Source organism: Periophthalmus magnuspinnatus, chromosome 22 (assembly GCF_009829125.3).
Source record: "Periophthalmus magnuspinnatus isolate fPerMag1 chromosome 22, fPerMag1.2.pri, whole genome shotgun sequence".
NCBI classification, from domain to species: domain Eukaryota; kingdom Metazoa; phylum Chordata; class Actinopteri; order Gobiiformes; family Gobiidae; genus Periophthalmus; species Periophthalmus magnuspinnatus.
Genome location: NC_047147.1, coordinates 21,558,145 through 21,573,934, shown reverse-complemented (window position 1 = coordinate 21,573,934; position 15,790 = coordinate 21,558,145). Strand labels below are relative to the sequence as shown.

The window sequence follows — 15,790 nt, the reverse complement described above, 5'->3', positions numbered from 1 at the left end:
TCAGTCCAATGCTCAGTCTACAAGCCTACGTTATAATTTGGTGTTTTGGTTTTTTGGTTCTCAAGACGATTATCCAATCAGAAAGCAGACTGAGCCTCACATGAAACACGACTCATTTGGGTTGCCGGTTTTTTAATGCTGGAATCCAGTTGGTTTTAGCCTAAAAGGACTCTTGACTGGTCACTAAACTCCAGGTTGCAGCCAATCATTTGGATTTATAGCGACAGCAAGGCGGATCCGGGCTGTACTTTGAGCGGGTTACTTCCAGATTCCCTGCTACACTAACCATGACAACTGCGGTGCGTATTTGACCAAAGCAACGCAGTTTCACATGGGTTTGCGCAGTAACACACATATAATGACCTGAAAACCCCACCAAACCGCTGCAGTGTCTGGGAAAAATACACTTCTTGTGGATTATTTCTACATACCCATGCCTCACCCGGACACACACTCCACCAAGGTCAGTGTGGCAGGGCAGTGAGTGAATCCTGGAGGTTCTGAGCTTTCACATGAGGCCTGTCCACAAACTGAGAATGAGATAAACTTGTATATATCTCTATCTGCAGGTTAAGGCTCTGGACACACAGGTTCACTTGTGATTGTAGTATCTTTTTTAAAACATGGAGTAAACATGATTAACTGAGATTCAGAGCAGTTCCACGCCTCAGCCTCCTCCTGCTTCTCTCCAGCAAACCAAAGCGCACCTCAACCACACCTCTAATTACCCTATAAACCATATTTATACAAGCCTACGCCATCTGTCTCCGCTCTATTGACCCCTCCTTCCCAAACCGTGTCTACCTCTTGTCTTTTGTCCAACTTTCAACCCGAAGAGCTCACCATTTACAGAGAGAAGGGTCCTGAATCGGCTGGGCGAACCACCTGAGATAGAGGCCCCCATCCTGAGTCTCTACCCAGCCTCCACATCTATACATATCAATAAATATCTTTAGGCGTGTGGCTTCTGTTGTGGCGTGGTCCTTGCTAGTGAATGTATGAGCGCAGGCTACAGTTCCTTTAAGGCAAGTGAAACAGGAAGGATCGATGGTACAAGCAAGAGTCATAACATTATATAAACAAAACCAATCTGGAGAGGCACACCATTTTTGATGTTCCTCTCCAGAATGGGCCGGTCACTCAGACATGCACAAATTACCTTTTTTCCCCCATCTTTATTAAAATGGGGAAATAAAGATTGCCTAATTTAGAGAAGTGTCAAGTTTTATCAGAGCGGATGATGTGGATGAGTTGTTTCCTCGTGGTCTTAGTCACATGACACATGACACATGACACGTGGCTTAGTGTTATGTATGACATTACTCTGAACATAATCACACACTTCCATCAGAGCTGAGGAAATGGCCTCTCCAGAGCTCCATCCAAAGCATTACCCATGTTTAACTGCACAAATGATCATGTTATGTTAGAGATCCATTATGCACAATCTCATATTTCAGTAGCTGGGTTGACAACTGAATGGTTTAAGTGACAATTTGGGTAAAATGCAATGTTAATGAAAGCTTGTGATAGGTTGCAGTCACAATAATCTCCAATGAACGGGCCTATTTTACTCTATGGGAGCTGGTTGTGGAAGAAATATCCAAAGTTATGAGCCACAAACATTGAACTTTTACATTATTTCTTTGGGATTGTCTCCATATTATTTTGAGCCAACAATAAAGACTCAAAAAATAAACTCAAGACTGACAAAAATGAAGGATTTTGTTGACCAGGTTTTCAGGGAGGTCTTTGGAGCATGTTAGAGAGCGGAGTTTTCAATCAAAACTGGAAAAACTGAAGAATATCTTGAAACAAAAAAAAAGTAGCCAACTGAAAAACTGGGAGGAACAATCTAGTGGCTTCTGTCTGGAGAGCTGAGGATTTCCGCCTCACTCTGACTGCACCATCTGTCCATCTGTGTGGGACTGGTTTTGTTGTGGTGTGACACTCACCCGAGAACTGGAGGCTCTGCTTTGCTGTTGTGATCACTGTCTTTGAAGCTGCACGCGCGAGACCACATGTTCACGCGATAACTATTTACTTATTAAGGAAAAATACTTGTGGCCGCGTCTGACAAAAAAGAAACCCATGGATTTCATTGTAATTAAGTACAAATTTTAGGTATCAGTACTTTACTTAAGTACATTTTAAAGTGGATACTTTTTACTTTTACTTTGCTACATTTGAGAGAAGGTATCTGTAAAACTGAAAAATAAAAGTCTTTTTTACTACAGTTTGGGACCTGCTTAAAAGGCTGAGGGGTTATTTTTAATATGTTCATAATTTTAACAAACAAAAATATACAAATAGAAAACAATTCCAATTCAATAATTTCTACTGAACAAAATTCAGCACAAATCTTTATCAACATCACTACATTTGAAGTTTTATTAGACCTCAAAAGTATAGCTAAATACTTTAACTTTTTACCCTTCAAGTACATTTTTAAATGGGTACTTTAATACTTTTACTTTTTCTTTTAAGTAGAGTTTTTATGTGATACTTTTACTTGAGTTATACTATAACAACTGTCTTGAAAACATACTTTTGTGTTGGTGTTCCCACATCAAAAACATACCTGCAGTTGGCTTGTTTCTTGACTCGTGCTTTTCAAGCCTGGTCCCTCTGAAAGCTCACAGAACACTTTCAAACTTCCCAAGATTGTTGCATCACAGGTAAAACTCCACATGCTGTTTTTCCATAAACCACCACCAGACTTGTAATCTCTGCTGTCAATAAATGGAGCGCTAAACCAAGATTCCAGTTCGGGGAGGACATCTGTATGAACATGGTGTCAGATGGATATTATTATAAGTTCAAAAGAAGAGATAATACGTGTCCTTCATACTCTACGCCTGTATACAGATGTGTTTGTATATTTGTGTATTTGAGTTAACAGTCAGAGTGGCAGCCAAAATTCAGAATTACACACATATTTGAGATTTAAAAAGTGACGCTTGTAAACACTCTGACAAATGCTGTATGTTTGTCCTGCATAAATAAGCACAGGGGAACGTGAGGGAAGTAGGCAGTAACCATGTCCCAGGGAGGAGAGAGGGCTGAGGTCGGAGCTGACATCACAATAATTACAGTTTGCCTTTTAAGCACCACTCTGCCGTACACCGGGCTTCTGTAGAAAGAGAGCAGAGGAGGAAAGAGCAGACAGGACCAGACAGGGGAAGACAAGGGCAGAGAAGCCGGGTCCGAGTGACACATCTGGAGCCAGACATGAACACTCTACAGCCTACCATGTGAGTACACGTGCTGCTAAAGAGAAAGAGAGTGCTATGTATTTGATATGCTATGTAGACAACGTAGTCCATTTATTTAGCATGTTTTTCAGTGGTATTAGGTCTTTATATAGTTATTTTTTTATATCTATCTCTACGTATCTATACCCATATATCAGTCTACCTAAAGTGACCAATCTGTCTTTCTCTATCTGTCTATCGTTCTGTCTATCTTTATATACCTATCTGTAGTCTACCTACCTGTCTATATCTATTTATCTTTCTGTCTATGTATGTATATCTATCTATTTACATATCTGTCTATTTATACCTATCTATGCATGTCTATCTATCTATCTATCTATCTATCTATCTATCTATCTATCTGTCTGTCTGTCTGTCTTTCTCTACCTGTCTATCATTCTGTCTTTCTATTGGTCTATCTATCTCTCAGTCTATCTGTATATACATATCTATCTATATTCTACCTATCTGACTATATCTATTCATGTTTCTATCTATTTATAACTAGCTATCTATATCTATCTATATCTACCTTTCTGTCTGTCTATATCCATCTATTTACCTGCCTATACCTACCCCTTTATCATATATTTGCCTCTATCTATTCCTACATCTATCTATCTATCTATCTATCTATCTATCTATCTATCTATCTATCTATCTGTTTAGCTATATGTAGATCTGAATATATCTCACACTTTATATATATATATCTTTCTGTAGTATATCTATCTATTTATATCGATCTTTGTCTATATCTATCTTTCTAGCTATCCATCTATCTATATCTATCTAGTTCTCATTATATCTCTCTTCATCTATCTGTCTGTCTATATATCTACTTATATCTATCTATCCATCCATCTATCTATCTCTTTCTGTCTCTATATCTGTATCTACTGTCTGTTTATTTGTCTGCATATCTACTTCTATCTATCTATATCTGTTCATCCATCTATCTATCCATCTATCTATCTGTCTATCTATCTATCTGTCTGTCTGTCCTGTCTGTCTGTCTATCTATCTATCTATCTATCTATCTATCTATCTATCTATCTATCTATCTATCTATCTATCTATCTATCTATCTATCTCTTTCTGTCTCTATATCTGTATCTACTGTCTGTCTATTTGTCTGTATATCTACTTCTATCTATCTATATCTGTCCATCCATCTATCTGTCCATCTATCTATCTGTATATCTATCTATCTATCTATCTATCTATCTATCTATCTATCTATCTATCTATCTATCTATCTATCTATCTATCTATTTATCTATCTGTATATCTATCTATCTATCTATCTCTATATCTGTATCTACTGTCTGTCTATTTGTCTGTATATCTACTTATATCTACTCATATCTCTATCTATCTATCTATCTATCTATCTATCTATCTATCCATCCATCCATCTATCTCTTTCTGTCTGTATATCTGTATCCACTGTCTGTCTGTCCACTTTTATCATAAACACTTTAAAATCCTTCAGTTTTCTTATTTCTGAAGTGTCCTGCTCAAGTCTAAACTGAGTCCGTGTTGCAGTGGTGAGTGAACTTGCCTGACTCTGGATGTTTGTATGTGATTTTTGTGGTGTCAGTGCGACTCTGAGCTGCTCTGTCACATCGTAACCACAAAACATCACCACGGCAACAGCCAATAAAAGCAGCAGAGGCAGACGGAGTGATTGACACAGAGGACAAACTCGGGAAAGACCTTACTAGTATTACAGTTCTGTGAGGTTGTAAAGTGAAACTGCAGCTTTCTCATCCATATCATACATTAGAATTTCTGAACTTTTTGAGTCCACAAAGTTTGAAAGGTCCGTCAAGAAGTAAAAAGACGAGAACAGTTCCTCACGTGCGTCTGTTTACATCCACACAGCGAGGATTCTACTTCCTGTGTAGTTTATCTCCAGGATTCTGTGCATTAAAACCCATTTATCTGAACTACTGCACCGCATTTCACAACTAAACATAATACAGTTTTGCGATTAGCGCCTGGAATTGGATCAGAGGACTTTATTACTCACTTTATGTCATCATTGTTTAATAAGTGTCCCTCGTGGGGTGTAATCAGATAAATGTTTATATTTGAACGGCTTCAATGTTTTACTTTTACTTCACTACATTTGAGAGCAGTATCTGTACTTGGGCAAAACACTTAACGCACCTCGCCCCCAGTGTTTGTGTTCACTGGTGTATGAATGTGTGAGTTGTTCCTTGATGTAAAGCTCTTTGAATGCCTTGAAGGTGGAGAAGCGTTATGTAAAAATGTGACCGTTGACCATTTACCATATAGACAGCACGCACCGGACTTATTTTGACCTCAAGAGCTGCTTATATCATATTTCTGGGGCAAGATTTTGCTCAAATACATGGAAGAAATATTTGAAATGTTAATAATCCACTTTCTTTTAAACTTTTTTTTATATCAATAATAGTATTACAGTTGTCCCTCACTACATCATGGTTCGTCTTTTCCGCAAAAGACGAACCATGTTTCGCTGATTCTTTTAGCGCAATTTCACATGCTTTTTTACATCATCTGAACGTGCATTGTGTTCTGCGTCCTGATTGGCTGAGGGACTGTAGACCATTGTCCATCAGTCTCCTCCGTGCCGTGTCTCCTGTACAGTACAGAATGTGTTCAGACAAATTTACATAAATGTTGGATCGCAGTGTGACTCTGAAGTGCTGTATGTTTGCAAGTTTTCTCCCCGACAAAACCCACAATGTCGATGAAACGTTCTGCACCGACAAAGGCGCCGACGAAGGTTTGAACTTTGAAAGTGTTTAAACAAGAGAGAAATGTGAGAAAATGTTAATGCCCGTGTGAGAAAAGTGTATAAAGTGTGTGGTGAGGGGTTTTACAGCCAAAAACATATTGAATAACTGTAAAAAAACAACAACAACAACAGTTTTGCCACAGGTGAAACCACAGCGGTGTCCCATCCAAGTACCAACCAAACCCAGACTTACTTAGCTTCAGTTCCATTAGCTGGCACATGTCTGGTCTGTAGCGTGAGTAGTTTTCAGCTGTTCTTGGACCAGCTTATCCTGTTTTCAATAACAAATAAGGGTCTTTCTCAATTTCCTTTGTATTTTTATCTGAATAGATTGCTCCAAACTGCTTTCTGGTGTAAGCACAACATTTTGGGCTGTGGTTTACCTCAGATGGGGTCAGAACTTTGTCTATTGTTGATTTGAGTGTTTGTCTTGCGGTGATGGTGGTGGAAAAAAATGTTGCAAGATAATTTAGCTGGTCGCTGACATGGTTGTAAATTTTGGGTAGTTATGTAAGAAATACTGGCCTCCAAGGTACTGGTTAAAGTGCATATGGCAGGTTTTTTTCAAACTGTTTGTTGGTTTGGTGGGATAGTGCCTGTGGTAATATTTCTCATAGTTTTACATGAGTTAAGTTTCAATTTGTGGTTGAAAAGTTGAGAAGAAGCTACTGTGTAAATGAGAAGAGTTTTGGCCCTTGTTAACATTATGGTTGCTAGGTACAGTTATGTAATTATCTCCATATCTGCTCCCTAAATTCTCAGCATTTTGTCTGTTACGTGTCAATCAAAGCTAACTAACGTTCCCTGGAGATTGAGCTAATTTCATAATCAGCAGATCTCACTCAGAGACTGTAAAGAAGTGGACTAAGTGAGTGTGACGTCAGTGACAACGTTCGGCTCCAGTCAAATGAAGCTCATTGAGGCTAGAGCAGTTATAGCAGCCAATTTGGAGCCGAGTTGTGGATTAGGATTTCCGACTGTGAGTATCATAGAAACCATAGAGCCAGTCCGGAGCGAAGCTGTTAAAGGTAATGTCCCTTCCCCTAGCAACGTTGTAAATCAAAGCAAAAGACGAAGTTCAAATCTATCAAATCTGTTTAAAAATGGGTTGCCACGGTTACAATGGAAATGGCAAGCTAAGAAATATTTAACATTAAAATAGTAGTAGTGACCTTGGTAAAGAATTTGTCTATTGTGAGCAAGTGAATTTCTTAATGTTCCTGTTTTTGTGTGTGTGTTTTTTAAATATATATTTCTGATTAGCCCAGTGAGATTCATCTGGTATTCTGATTATTTATTTTAATAGATTTTTTTATTTATTTATTTATTTTTCAGACCAAGGTTTAGTTTGTTTTCGGACTGCAGATGGCGCTGTCAGGACTACATGGCTTTGTTGTGATGATGTTTACAGTGACGTCAGCTCCCATTGGGCACAGCAGTTTTTTTTTTTTGTTTTTTTTTAATTTTGCTTATTTCTTTTATTAAGTCATTTTAGATGAACATTGCGATTTAAAATGTGCAAATTAAAACATAATAATCCACTGTTTAGCAGACACAAGCACAACGGGTCTTCACGTCAGAGTAACATCACATGACCACTCTGAGGGAGACAACTAGTGAGCAGTCGATACTGTCAGGTATGAGCACAAACTGAACCTGTCTGAAAAACAAATCTTTTAAAATATATTTCAGATTGTGCAAAGCCGGGACTTGAACTCGAAACCTTTTGCCAAAACGTCTCCATGAATGTGCTGAAATCATTCCTCCGTTCAGTCCACAGATATCCACTCTCCATTGTAGCAAAGAAGTTAAAAAGTACAACGCCTCCACTGCAAGACTACTTTAACATCTGTACTCTGATACTTTCCACCACCATAGACAGGATAAACATCTGTGCCCAGTTAACAAATCTAATGCCGTTTTATGAAATGTGAGTTGACATGTGGTTGGAGGGAGCAGTCTGTGGTTCGTTAGCCCAGCTCGTTAGCCCCGTGTTTGGGTTGGATTAGACCTATTACGGGGGCCATATGGAGATGTGCCGAGCGATTAGCGTCTGGAATTGGATCAGAGGACTTTATTACTCTCTTTATGTCGTCATTGTTTAATAAGTGTCCCTCGTGGGGTGTAATCAGATAAATGTTTATATTGGAATGGCTTCAATGTGGTATGCAAGTGTCCTAGCGCACAATCATGTTCAAATGTGGTGATAATATTCGCACTAGTGACTTACAGCTTCCTTACGTCAGATTCCTGATGCGGCTGAACATGTCTTGCCCAAGAGCACAATAGGAGTCTATGTGCTGGAGGGGAATCCAACCAGCAACCATTGGAATAGTGAGCATTTAGTGTTTTAATCTACAGAGATGAAAATGTGTGCGCTTTTTGTTAGACTTGTAGAGTAGAGTGGTAAGTAGTAAAGTAGATTTTTTTAGGTATCTGTACTTTACTTAAGAAGATTTTACAGTGGATACTTTTTACTTTTACTTCACTACATGTGAGAGCAGTATCTGTACTTTCTACTCCACTGCATTTCTGAACTGGACTGAAAACTAAAAAGTACTTTTTATATGATTTCAGGGGTTATTTTTACCATGTTCGTGGCAACATCCTGACTGTAGTTTTCAAGTTTAAGCTTTGAGCAAACAAAAAACCCCACAAAATTCATAAGGAAAATGAAGAAATTGATTCGTATTGTTACTGTTGACAAAAATATGTATTATTTTTTATCAATACCACTACATTTATACTTTAATAAATGAACAACGCTTGTGTGAAATACTTTTACTTTTACACATTTTTAAACAGGTACTTAAATACTTTTACTTAAGTAGATTTTTTCATGTGATACTTTTCCTAGAGTAACTTTTACCTCTGTATGTGCACTTTTCCTAGTAACAAAACTGAGTCCTTCATCCACCATTGGCTGCTGGTGACAACAATTTTAGTGGATGAGTATTTAGCAATTTTTCATTTTTGTTTTTTTCAACGATATATTTTTAGCGTTTTAAGTTTTTACACTACATACAAGAACAATGCACCCTCTCAGACACACACCAATTACCGCCGGTCTCAAGAGTCCTCTTCATTGTGATCTTCAGATAGAGTCTCAGTTGGTAGAGTGTTTGTCCACAGATTTGAAGGTTGGAGGTAAAATTGTCAACATCTGTTTAGCCCATTGCCCAATACTTGGTCCTCTATTGTTTTTCCAGTTAAGTGCATTATGTCGTTTGGCTTGTAATATACACACATCAGCAAAAGCAAGTGTTCCTGCTTTGTCTGTCTAAGAAATCTGGGATAAACTCCTAAAATGAAAAAAAAAAGCAGGCTCCAATGAAGTAATTTCTTTTATAGTTTGATTAATTGCACCCCAAACTGGCTCAAGTACTACCTTCAAGTCACTCAAAGCACTTCACGCCAAGGAACCGCTCACCCTTTCACACACATGCATTCATACACCAGCGTTCACCTTAACCATGACAACAGACTAATTAGCAATGGGCTAACTCATGGACCACAAAACAGGAAACGTTAGTCTCTGGGAAAAATGACTCTTAATATTGAAGAGTAAGTAAAGTGCGTATATTGTGGTTGCGCTGGCCCAGCACTCACCAGACCAGCTGTAAACAATGTGGTTCATATAACTGACAGAGCGTTCCAATGTGAACATGTTTTTCTGCTATTATTCTGACACCGGCTGAGAGAGGAAAACCACAGGCCAGGTTTAGACTGGCAAATGGACCAGCTATGACTGCCTGAGCTCACTGTATTTACATAGAGTGCACCTGTCTGTTTACATCTCCAATGTAAACCAGTAAATACAGGTATAAGTCAGTATTGTGTAAATACTTTTAGTGCCATGTTACTATAGAGAGGAGTACTGTGGACCATAGGTTACATGTGTACTTAGTTTCTACAGTTTACTCGCTCCATTCAAGTAGCTAACACATTCACTTTTCCATCTCTTGGTTCAGGTGAGCTAGCCCTGAGAGTAGAGTTTGTGTTTGTATAGGCTACATGGCTTTATATTATGCATTTTGTAGGTTATTCAAACTTCTTTGGACACCACAGCCTTGGTATTATCTGTATGTCTGAATAATGCATGTGTACAGACCAAACTTTTTTCCTCAAAATTAATGCAGTCTGGTGAGGGCTAAAGCTGTTGATGTTTCACACATAAAAAGTTTAATTGTTGTGCTTTTTAGGGGAATAAAATGGTACAGGCTTCCTTCCATTTCCTTACACTCCTTTAAGTGCAAAATTAAATATAAATAGATATCTCTTACAAATCTCAGCAACTGTGGGCCAAATTAAACCACCTGAAGGACCAAGTTTAGCCCATGGGCCCCACTTTGGGGACCATCTGTGTAGACAATGACAGCGAGCAAGGTATGATATGGGAAAAATATAAAATCGTGACTGTTCTGATAAGAACTGCAATTAAAATCTGAACTGTCAAACTAATACAAGAATCCCATGCATTTCAGAACATGTTTGTAGAGGCTTAAAATATATAGTTAGCAGGTTTTGTACAGAATAAGGGTATTTGGTTGTTTGCAGAGGAATAACAGTTACTTAAAGCCATGCTTTGTAATTTTTTAGCAAACAATAAATAAAAAATAATAATGATGCCTTTTTTGAATGCACTCAAAAATGTACTGTGCGCAAGCTTGCATCTCCACAAACCTTACTCTTACTTGGCATGGAGTAGGAAATGTTGTTCCTTTGGCTATAATCATCCACAGAATGGAGGCACAAAATGTATCTATCTCTACGGAGAAAGTTTAACTTTCTGTTTCCATGGAATCATGAAGGTGACGAGCCACCCTCAGAAACATACATACTGTACCTTTAAATAATTGCAGTCTTTTGCTAATTGGGACCATTCAAATTGCAATTTTGATTTGACTGTGATAAATCATGTAGCCTTAATCTACACATATATTAATTTCTCTCTATTTGTGTGTTTTTCAGCTTTTTGGCCAACTTCTCTACAACGGCCTTCCCCGACGTCAAAAATGACTCCGATTGTCCTGACGCCATTTCCTGGGACATCTTCTACTCCAGCCTCCACATCTATATCTTCATCATCTCCGCTTTGGGAATCTTCCTCAACATCTTCGTCCTTCTGGTCTTCTCCCTCCACAAAAAACCCTGCACCGTCGCCGAGATCTACCTTAGCAACCTAGCCGCCGCCGATCTGATCCTGGTTTCCTGTCTGCCATTTTGGGCTATCAACATTTACAACAACTACCAATGGCCTTTCGGATCGTTCATGTGCAAAGTGGTCAATCTAGGAATCAAGATGAACAACCTCTGCAGCATCTACTTCCTCGTTCTTGTTAGCATCGACCGCTACATAGCTCTGGTGCACGCTATGTCGTACGGTCGGATGCGTCGACCGAAGTACGCGAAAATTGGATGCTTGATAGTTTGGATTTTTGGGCTAATCTTGGAGAGTCCCGTTCTTATATTTCGGAAAGTTGAATATATCCCTGATTACGACGTGACTGCGTGCATTATTGATTACCCAAGCGTGGAATTTTCACAGTTTTGCGACATCATGTTAACGATAATTAGCTTCCTTATTCCAATTTGCATCATTGCGTATTGCACATTAAGGATCATCCAGGCTTTGAGTAACAAGAGTATGGATAGGTTTCACACAGAGCGTACGGAAAAGAAAGCCACGACTCTGATATTGGCGGTTCTTGGAGCGTTCCTGATTTGTTGGGTCCCCTTCCATTTGATCTCGATCCTCGATGTCCTCTGTAGAGCTAAGGTCATACTAGATTGCTTTACCAGTAACGTCGTTGAGTTCTGCAACCAGATCTTCACCTACTTGGCCTTCTTCAACAGCGTTCTCAACCCCGTCTTGTACGTGCTAGTCGGGAAGAATTTCAGGAAGAAGATGTCGGAGGTGTTCCACCAGTGGGAGATAGTGAGGCCCGTGACGTCAGATTCCACCAGATCGCACCTGTCGTCAACGCTTAAGACTACAGTGTGAGGAGTAATAAAGGGATCATACGGAAGACTATAGCCGCACACTGTCCAAACGCAAAAATGCTAGATATAACTGTCAGAATTGTTTAAAGAGATGGTATTATGCTAAATTATTTTTTTTTGGAGATTTATACCATGTTATAACATTGTGCCTTCATCAGGTTTTATATGTCATCCATGCATGTTTGAGTAATTTAGCGATCTATCCCAGGTCCTATTCAAACTCTCCTTACGATTGGCAGTACGATTCTGTTCAAAGCCCTACCCGCAAGCCTACGTCACTCACGCTCCCAATTTTCCATAAATACACAAAAGCATCATACAAAACAATGCGCTACAACTTCACAAACCTGATGCGATGTGCAGTAGTTTCGTCAGGGGAGTGACAAAGACGAAAACTGAAACCAAGGATGTTTTTGACGAATATACAGCTTTTTCAAAACAATAAAAGGTAACATAGTGAACTCAGTATGTCACTCTTTAAAAAAAACATCTTGGCACATTTTAAAACTTTCATAAATATGGTTTTATGTGGCGATATTCCATCTTCAAGACACTCAAAGCGGATTCGAAACTGCCAACGTTTGGATCAGTGGACGAACGCTCAACCGACTGAGCTACTGTTGCTCCACGAAGTAAGCTACTGGAAATGTTTTGAATCCGTATAACTGATATACTAACGTTGCGATGTTATTGCTTTGCATGGAATATTTGGCAATTTGGCATTTAACTTGTCTATCTCCATGGAGACAAGCAGGTGGTTATTAAAAGCACTATTAATGTTGATAAGATTACAGGGTGGATTTACACTGTGGAGAGTTGTCATGCTTTTCTGGTTTGATAAATTGCAGATGTAGCTTTACGTTGACTGTGCAAACTGTTTAATCTGCTCAAACCTGACAGATTCATTCAACTAACCATAATATATTTATTTTCATGAACTCTCAATAGTATGTATGTTTTGCCATTATGCTCGTTCAAATGTAACTGTGCAAACATAATCTGAAGTTATGTAGAGTCTGTGTGTGCTGTGTTCTCATACTGCTTCTGTCATCTATAATATATATTTTAAACATGTCAAACAAACTGTAAATACGTCTATGTAAATGGTACTTTTATGTATTTATTTGTCTTATACATGTTTACCTCATATTTGTTGATTAAAAATACTTACCTAGCTAACGGTAGTTGTTATGAATTCATGTTAAAGGAAGTCATTGTTTGTGTAGGTGATGTGACAGCCATTTTGTGTTGACCAAATGATCAGCCTCACTATGTCCGCTACGAGAGGCCACCCAGAGCCCTTTGTGAGTAAAAATGTACATACAAATGGATATCCTACAGCAGACATGCCCAAACTGTGGCCCTCAGACCAATTTTTCTTGGCCCTCAAACTTCCAGGTGAATTGGCCCATATTACTTTAAACAGTACTTTTTACTGCACATTTCTGAAAATCTACTTTAACAAGCCCATATCAAATATTGAATGTGTCCCATTGAGGATGAGCATGAATAAAGGTCTAATGGTTCAGTCCAACTTGTAATAATAACATAGATTTGAGGTATTCACTGTATTGGTGACCAGTCTATGGCCCTCAATCGGCCCTCAGCTGTGTCTGTGTTTTTATATGTGGCCCTTAATGAGACATTTTTGGACACCCCTGGCCTACAGTCTCTTTAAAGGAACTATATCTAGCCTCTAATCTAAAACAAAAAAACAAAAACTGAACCTGTGTTGTCAGAGCCTTAACCTGCAGATAGAGACACATACAAGTTTTTCTCATTCTCAGTTTATGGACAGGCCTCATGTGAAAACTCAGAACCTTCAGAATTCACTCACTGAGCTGCAGAGGCTGCACTAGCACTGATTCATGATTGGCTGCAGGTGCTGGGGTTTAGGTAGTGACGATTTAGATCAGAGAGAGGCATTTTAGGCATTTCATCACTAAAACTGGGAACACAAATGAGAGACTCATTCTGCTTTTTAATTGGATAATCGTCTTGAAAACAAAACAGCAAATTACAATAAGAACAATTTGGTCATCATGTCCAAATCGGCAGTAGGAAAACACAGATAGGTCATGATAAAAAGTAAAAGTATTCAACAATTTACAATACAAGGCACAGACACATCAGTCAACCAACGACAGTCCAACAGAGAAACATCATATGGATTTATGTCATTTCAACAACAATCTTACAGTTCCTTTAAAGCAGCCCCATGTTGTGCTTCTGAGCAGGTCTGTGTGATCCTCCATGTGTAAAATGGAGCTCTCTGGTGTATGTGGTGAGGCGTGCTGTGGCTGAGTGACTTCTCCTGTTTGAGTCATTGTCTGCAGCTAAAAACAGGACACACATTTTCCAGGAGACACATGGCTTCTCTCCGCCTGCTCTTATACAGTACAGGGTATGGGCGACTTTATGGGGCATTGTTGACTCGGAGGGAGCTGTGGGCGCTCTACAACCCAGAAACCAGGCTCCAGATGCAGTGCCAAACAGGAAACCACACGTCCAGCCCAGTCTTAATTGCCCGTGCCAGGAATCTGCTGTGGAAATACATAAATAAATAGAAATATTCCAAAATTACAACTCAAAAAACTAGGCAGAAAAATACAGTTTTTCTCACACGGTTGGGCAGGAGTAGGACCTGGCCAAACAACCCTGTAAAAACCTGATCTCATCAGATCTGTGAAGCTCAGCAGGGACAGGCCTGGTTAGGCTCTGGATGGGAGACCAGTGGGAATATCAGAGACCACAGTGTGGAGCCACATGCAGCAATGTCATTGTGTCCTTTGGCAAAGCACTTCACCCACATGGCCCAGTGTTGGTGATGGGAGGGGCTGAGGATGCAGATTGGCAGTCTTGCTTCTGTCAGTCTGCCCCAGGGCAGCAGTGGCAACAGTTGTATTGTACCACCACTCAGTCTGGAGCAAATGAATAATGCATGAAATAACAAAGTGACTTTGATGTTTGAACATGGCTTTGTAAGACAAATGCATTTTTATCAGTAATATAAGAAGTATAGTTTAGTATAAGGGTGTGTTCACACTTACCACATTAAAATATGCACCAAACTGAAACTAAACCAGAAGAAGACCTGGAACAGACTGAAACAGGACTTGAACCACCACAATCTTCATTTCTATAATGTCTTTGTTTTTCTCTGTGCTCTTAATCACATAATATTAATGAGAGACAAGCCCACTCACAGAAATAGTGCAAGCTTTCAAACACCTGTAAACACCTGATTGTGATTTTACATTTTGTTCAGTGTAAACCACAATATTGACCTAAAATGTAAAAGTAACAGAAACAGGTCCATTGACTTACTTTTCAAAACTGCAGAGTAAACCATCACAAGCAGCAGTGTTTTATTGTTAAAAATGCTTTTGGATCCTGTATATCCATCATAGAAATAATAGAAGCCACATAAAGGCCTTATCAGGTGTTGCTTGAGCGACAACAGCTGATATCGTCCCAAGATGGACACCGCATCAAACAGACGGTCAGGATGGTCAGACGGATGGTCATTTTTTTACTATAAACAATGAAGCCAGGAAAAAGGCAAATCGTTTCACAAGGTAAGCTCAGTGCTGTAATACTGTTTACTGCTTCAAATGTGCTTGTTTAGCTGACTTAGTTAAGACAGCAAAGTAAATGTTTCAATCTGTAATTAAACTAACAAAAAAAAAAAAAAATAAGAAGAAAATGATCGTTACTATTTATTTCAGCTCTCATTATT

General features: G+C 39.0%; 1 protein-coding gene across 1 annotated transcript; it reads left to right on the top strand.

Moving 5' to 3' along the window:
• Positions 1-3,118: 3,118 nt before the first annotated feature.
• Positions 3,119-13,132, top strand: bdkrb2 (bradykinin receptor B2). The gene is made up of 2 exons (XM_033988512.2): positions 3,119-3,254; positions 11,020-13,132. The coding sequence occupies exons 1-2, from the start codon at positions 3,232-3,234 to the stop codon at positions 12,050-12,052; spliced, it is 1,056 nt and encodes a 351-aa protein (XP_033844403.1). The 5' UTR covers positions 3,119-3,231; the 3' UTR covers positions 12,053-13,132.
• Positions 13,133-15,790: the final 2,658 nt, after the last annotated feature.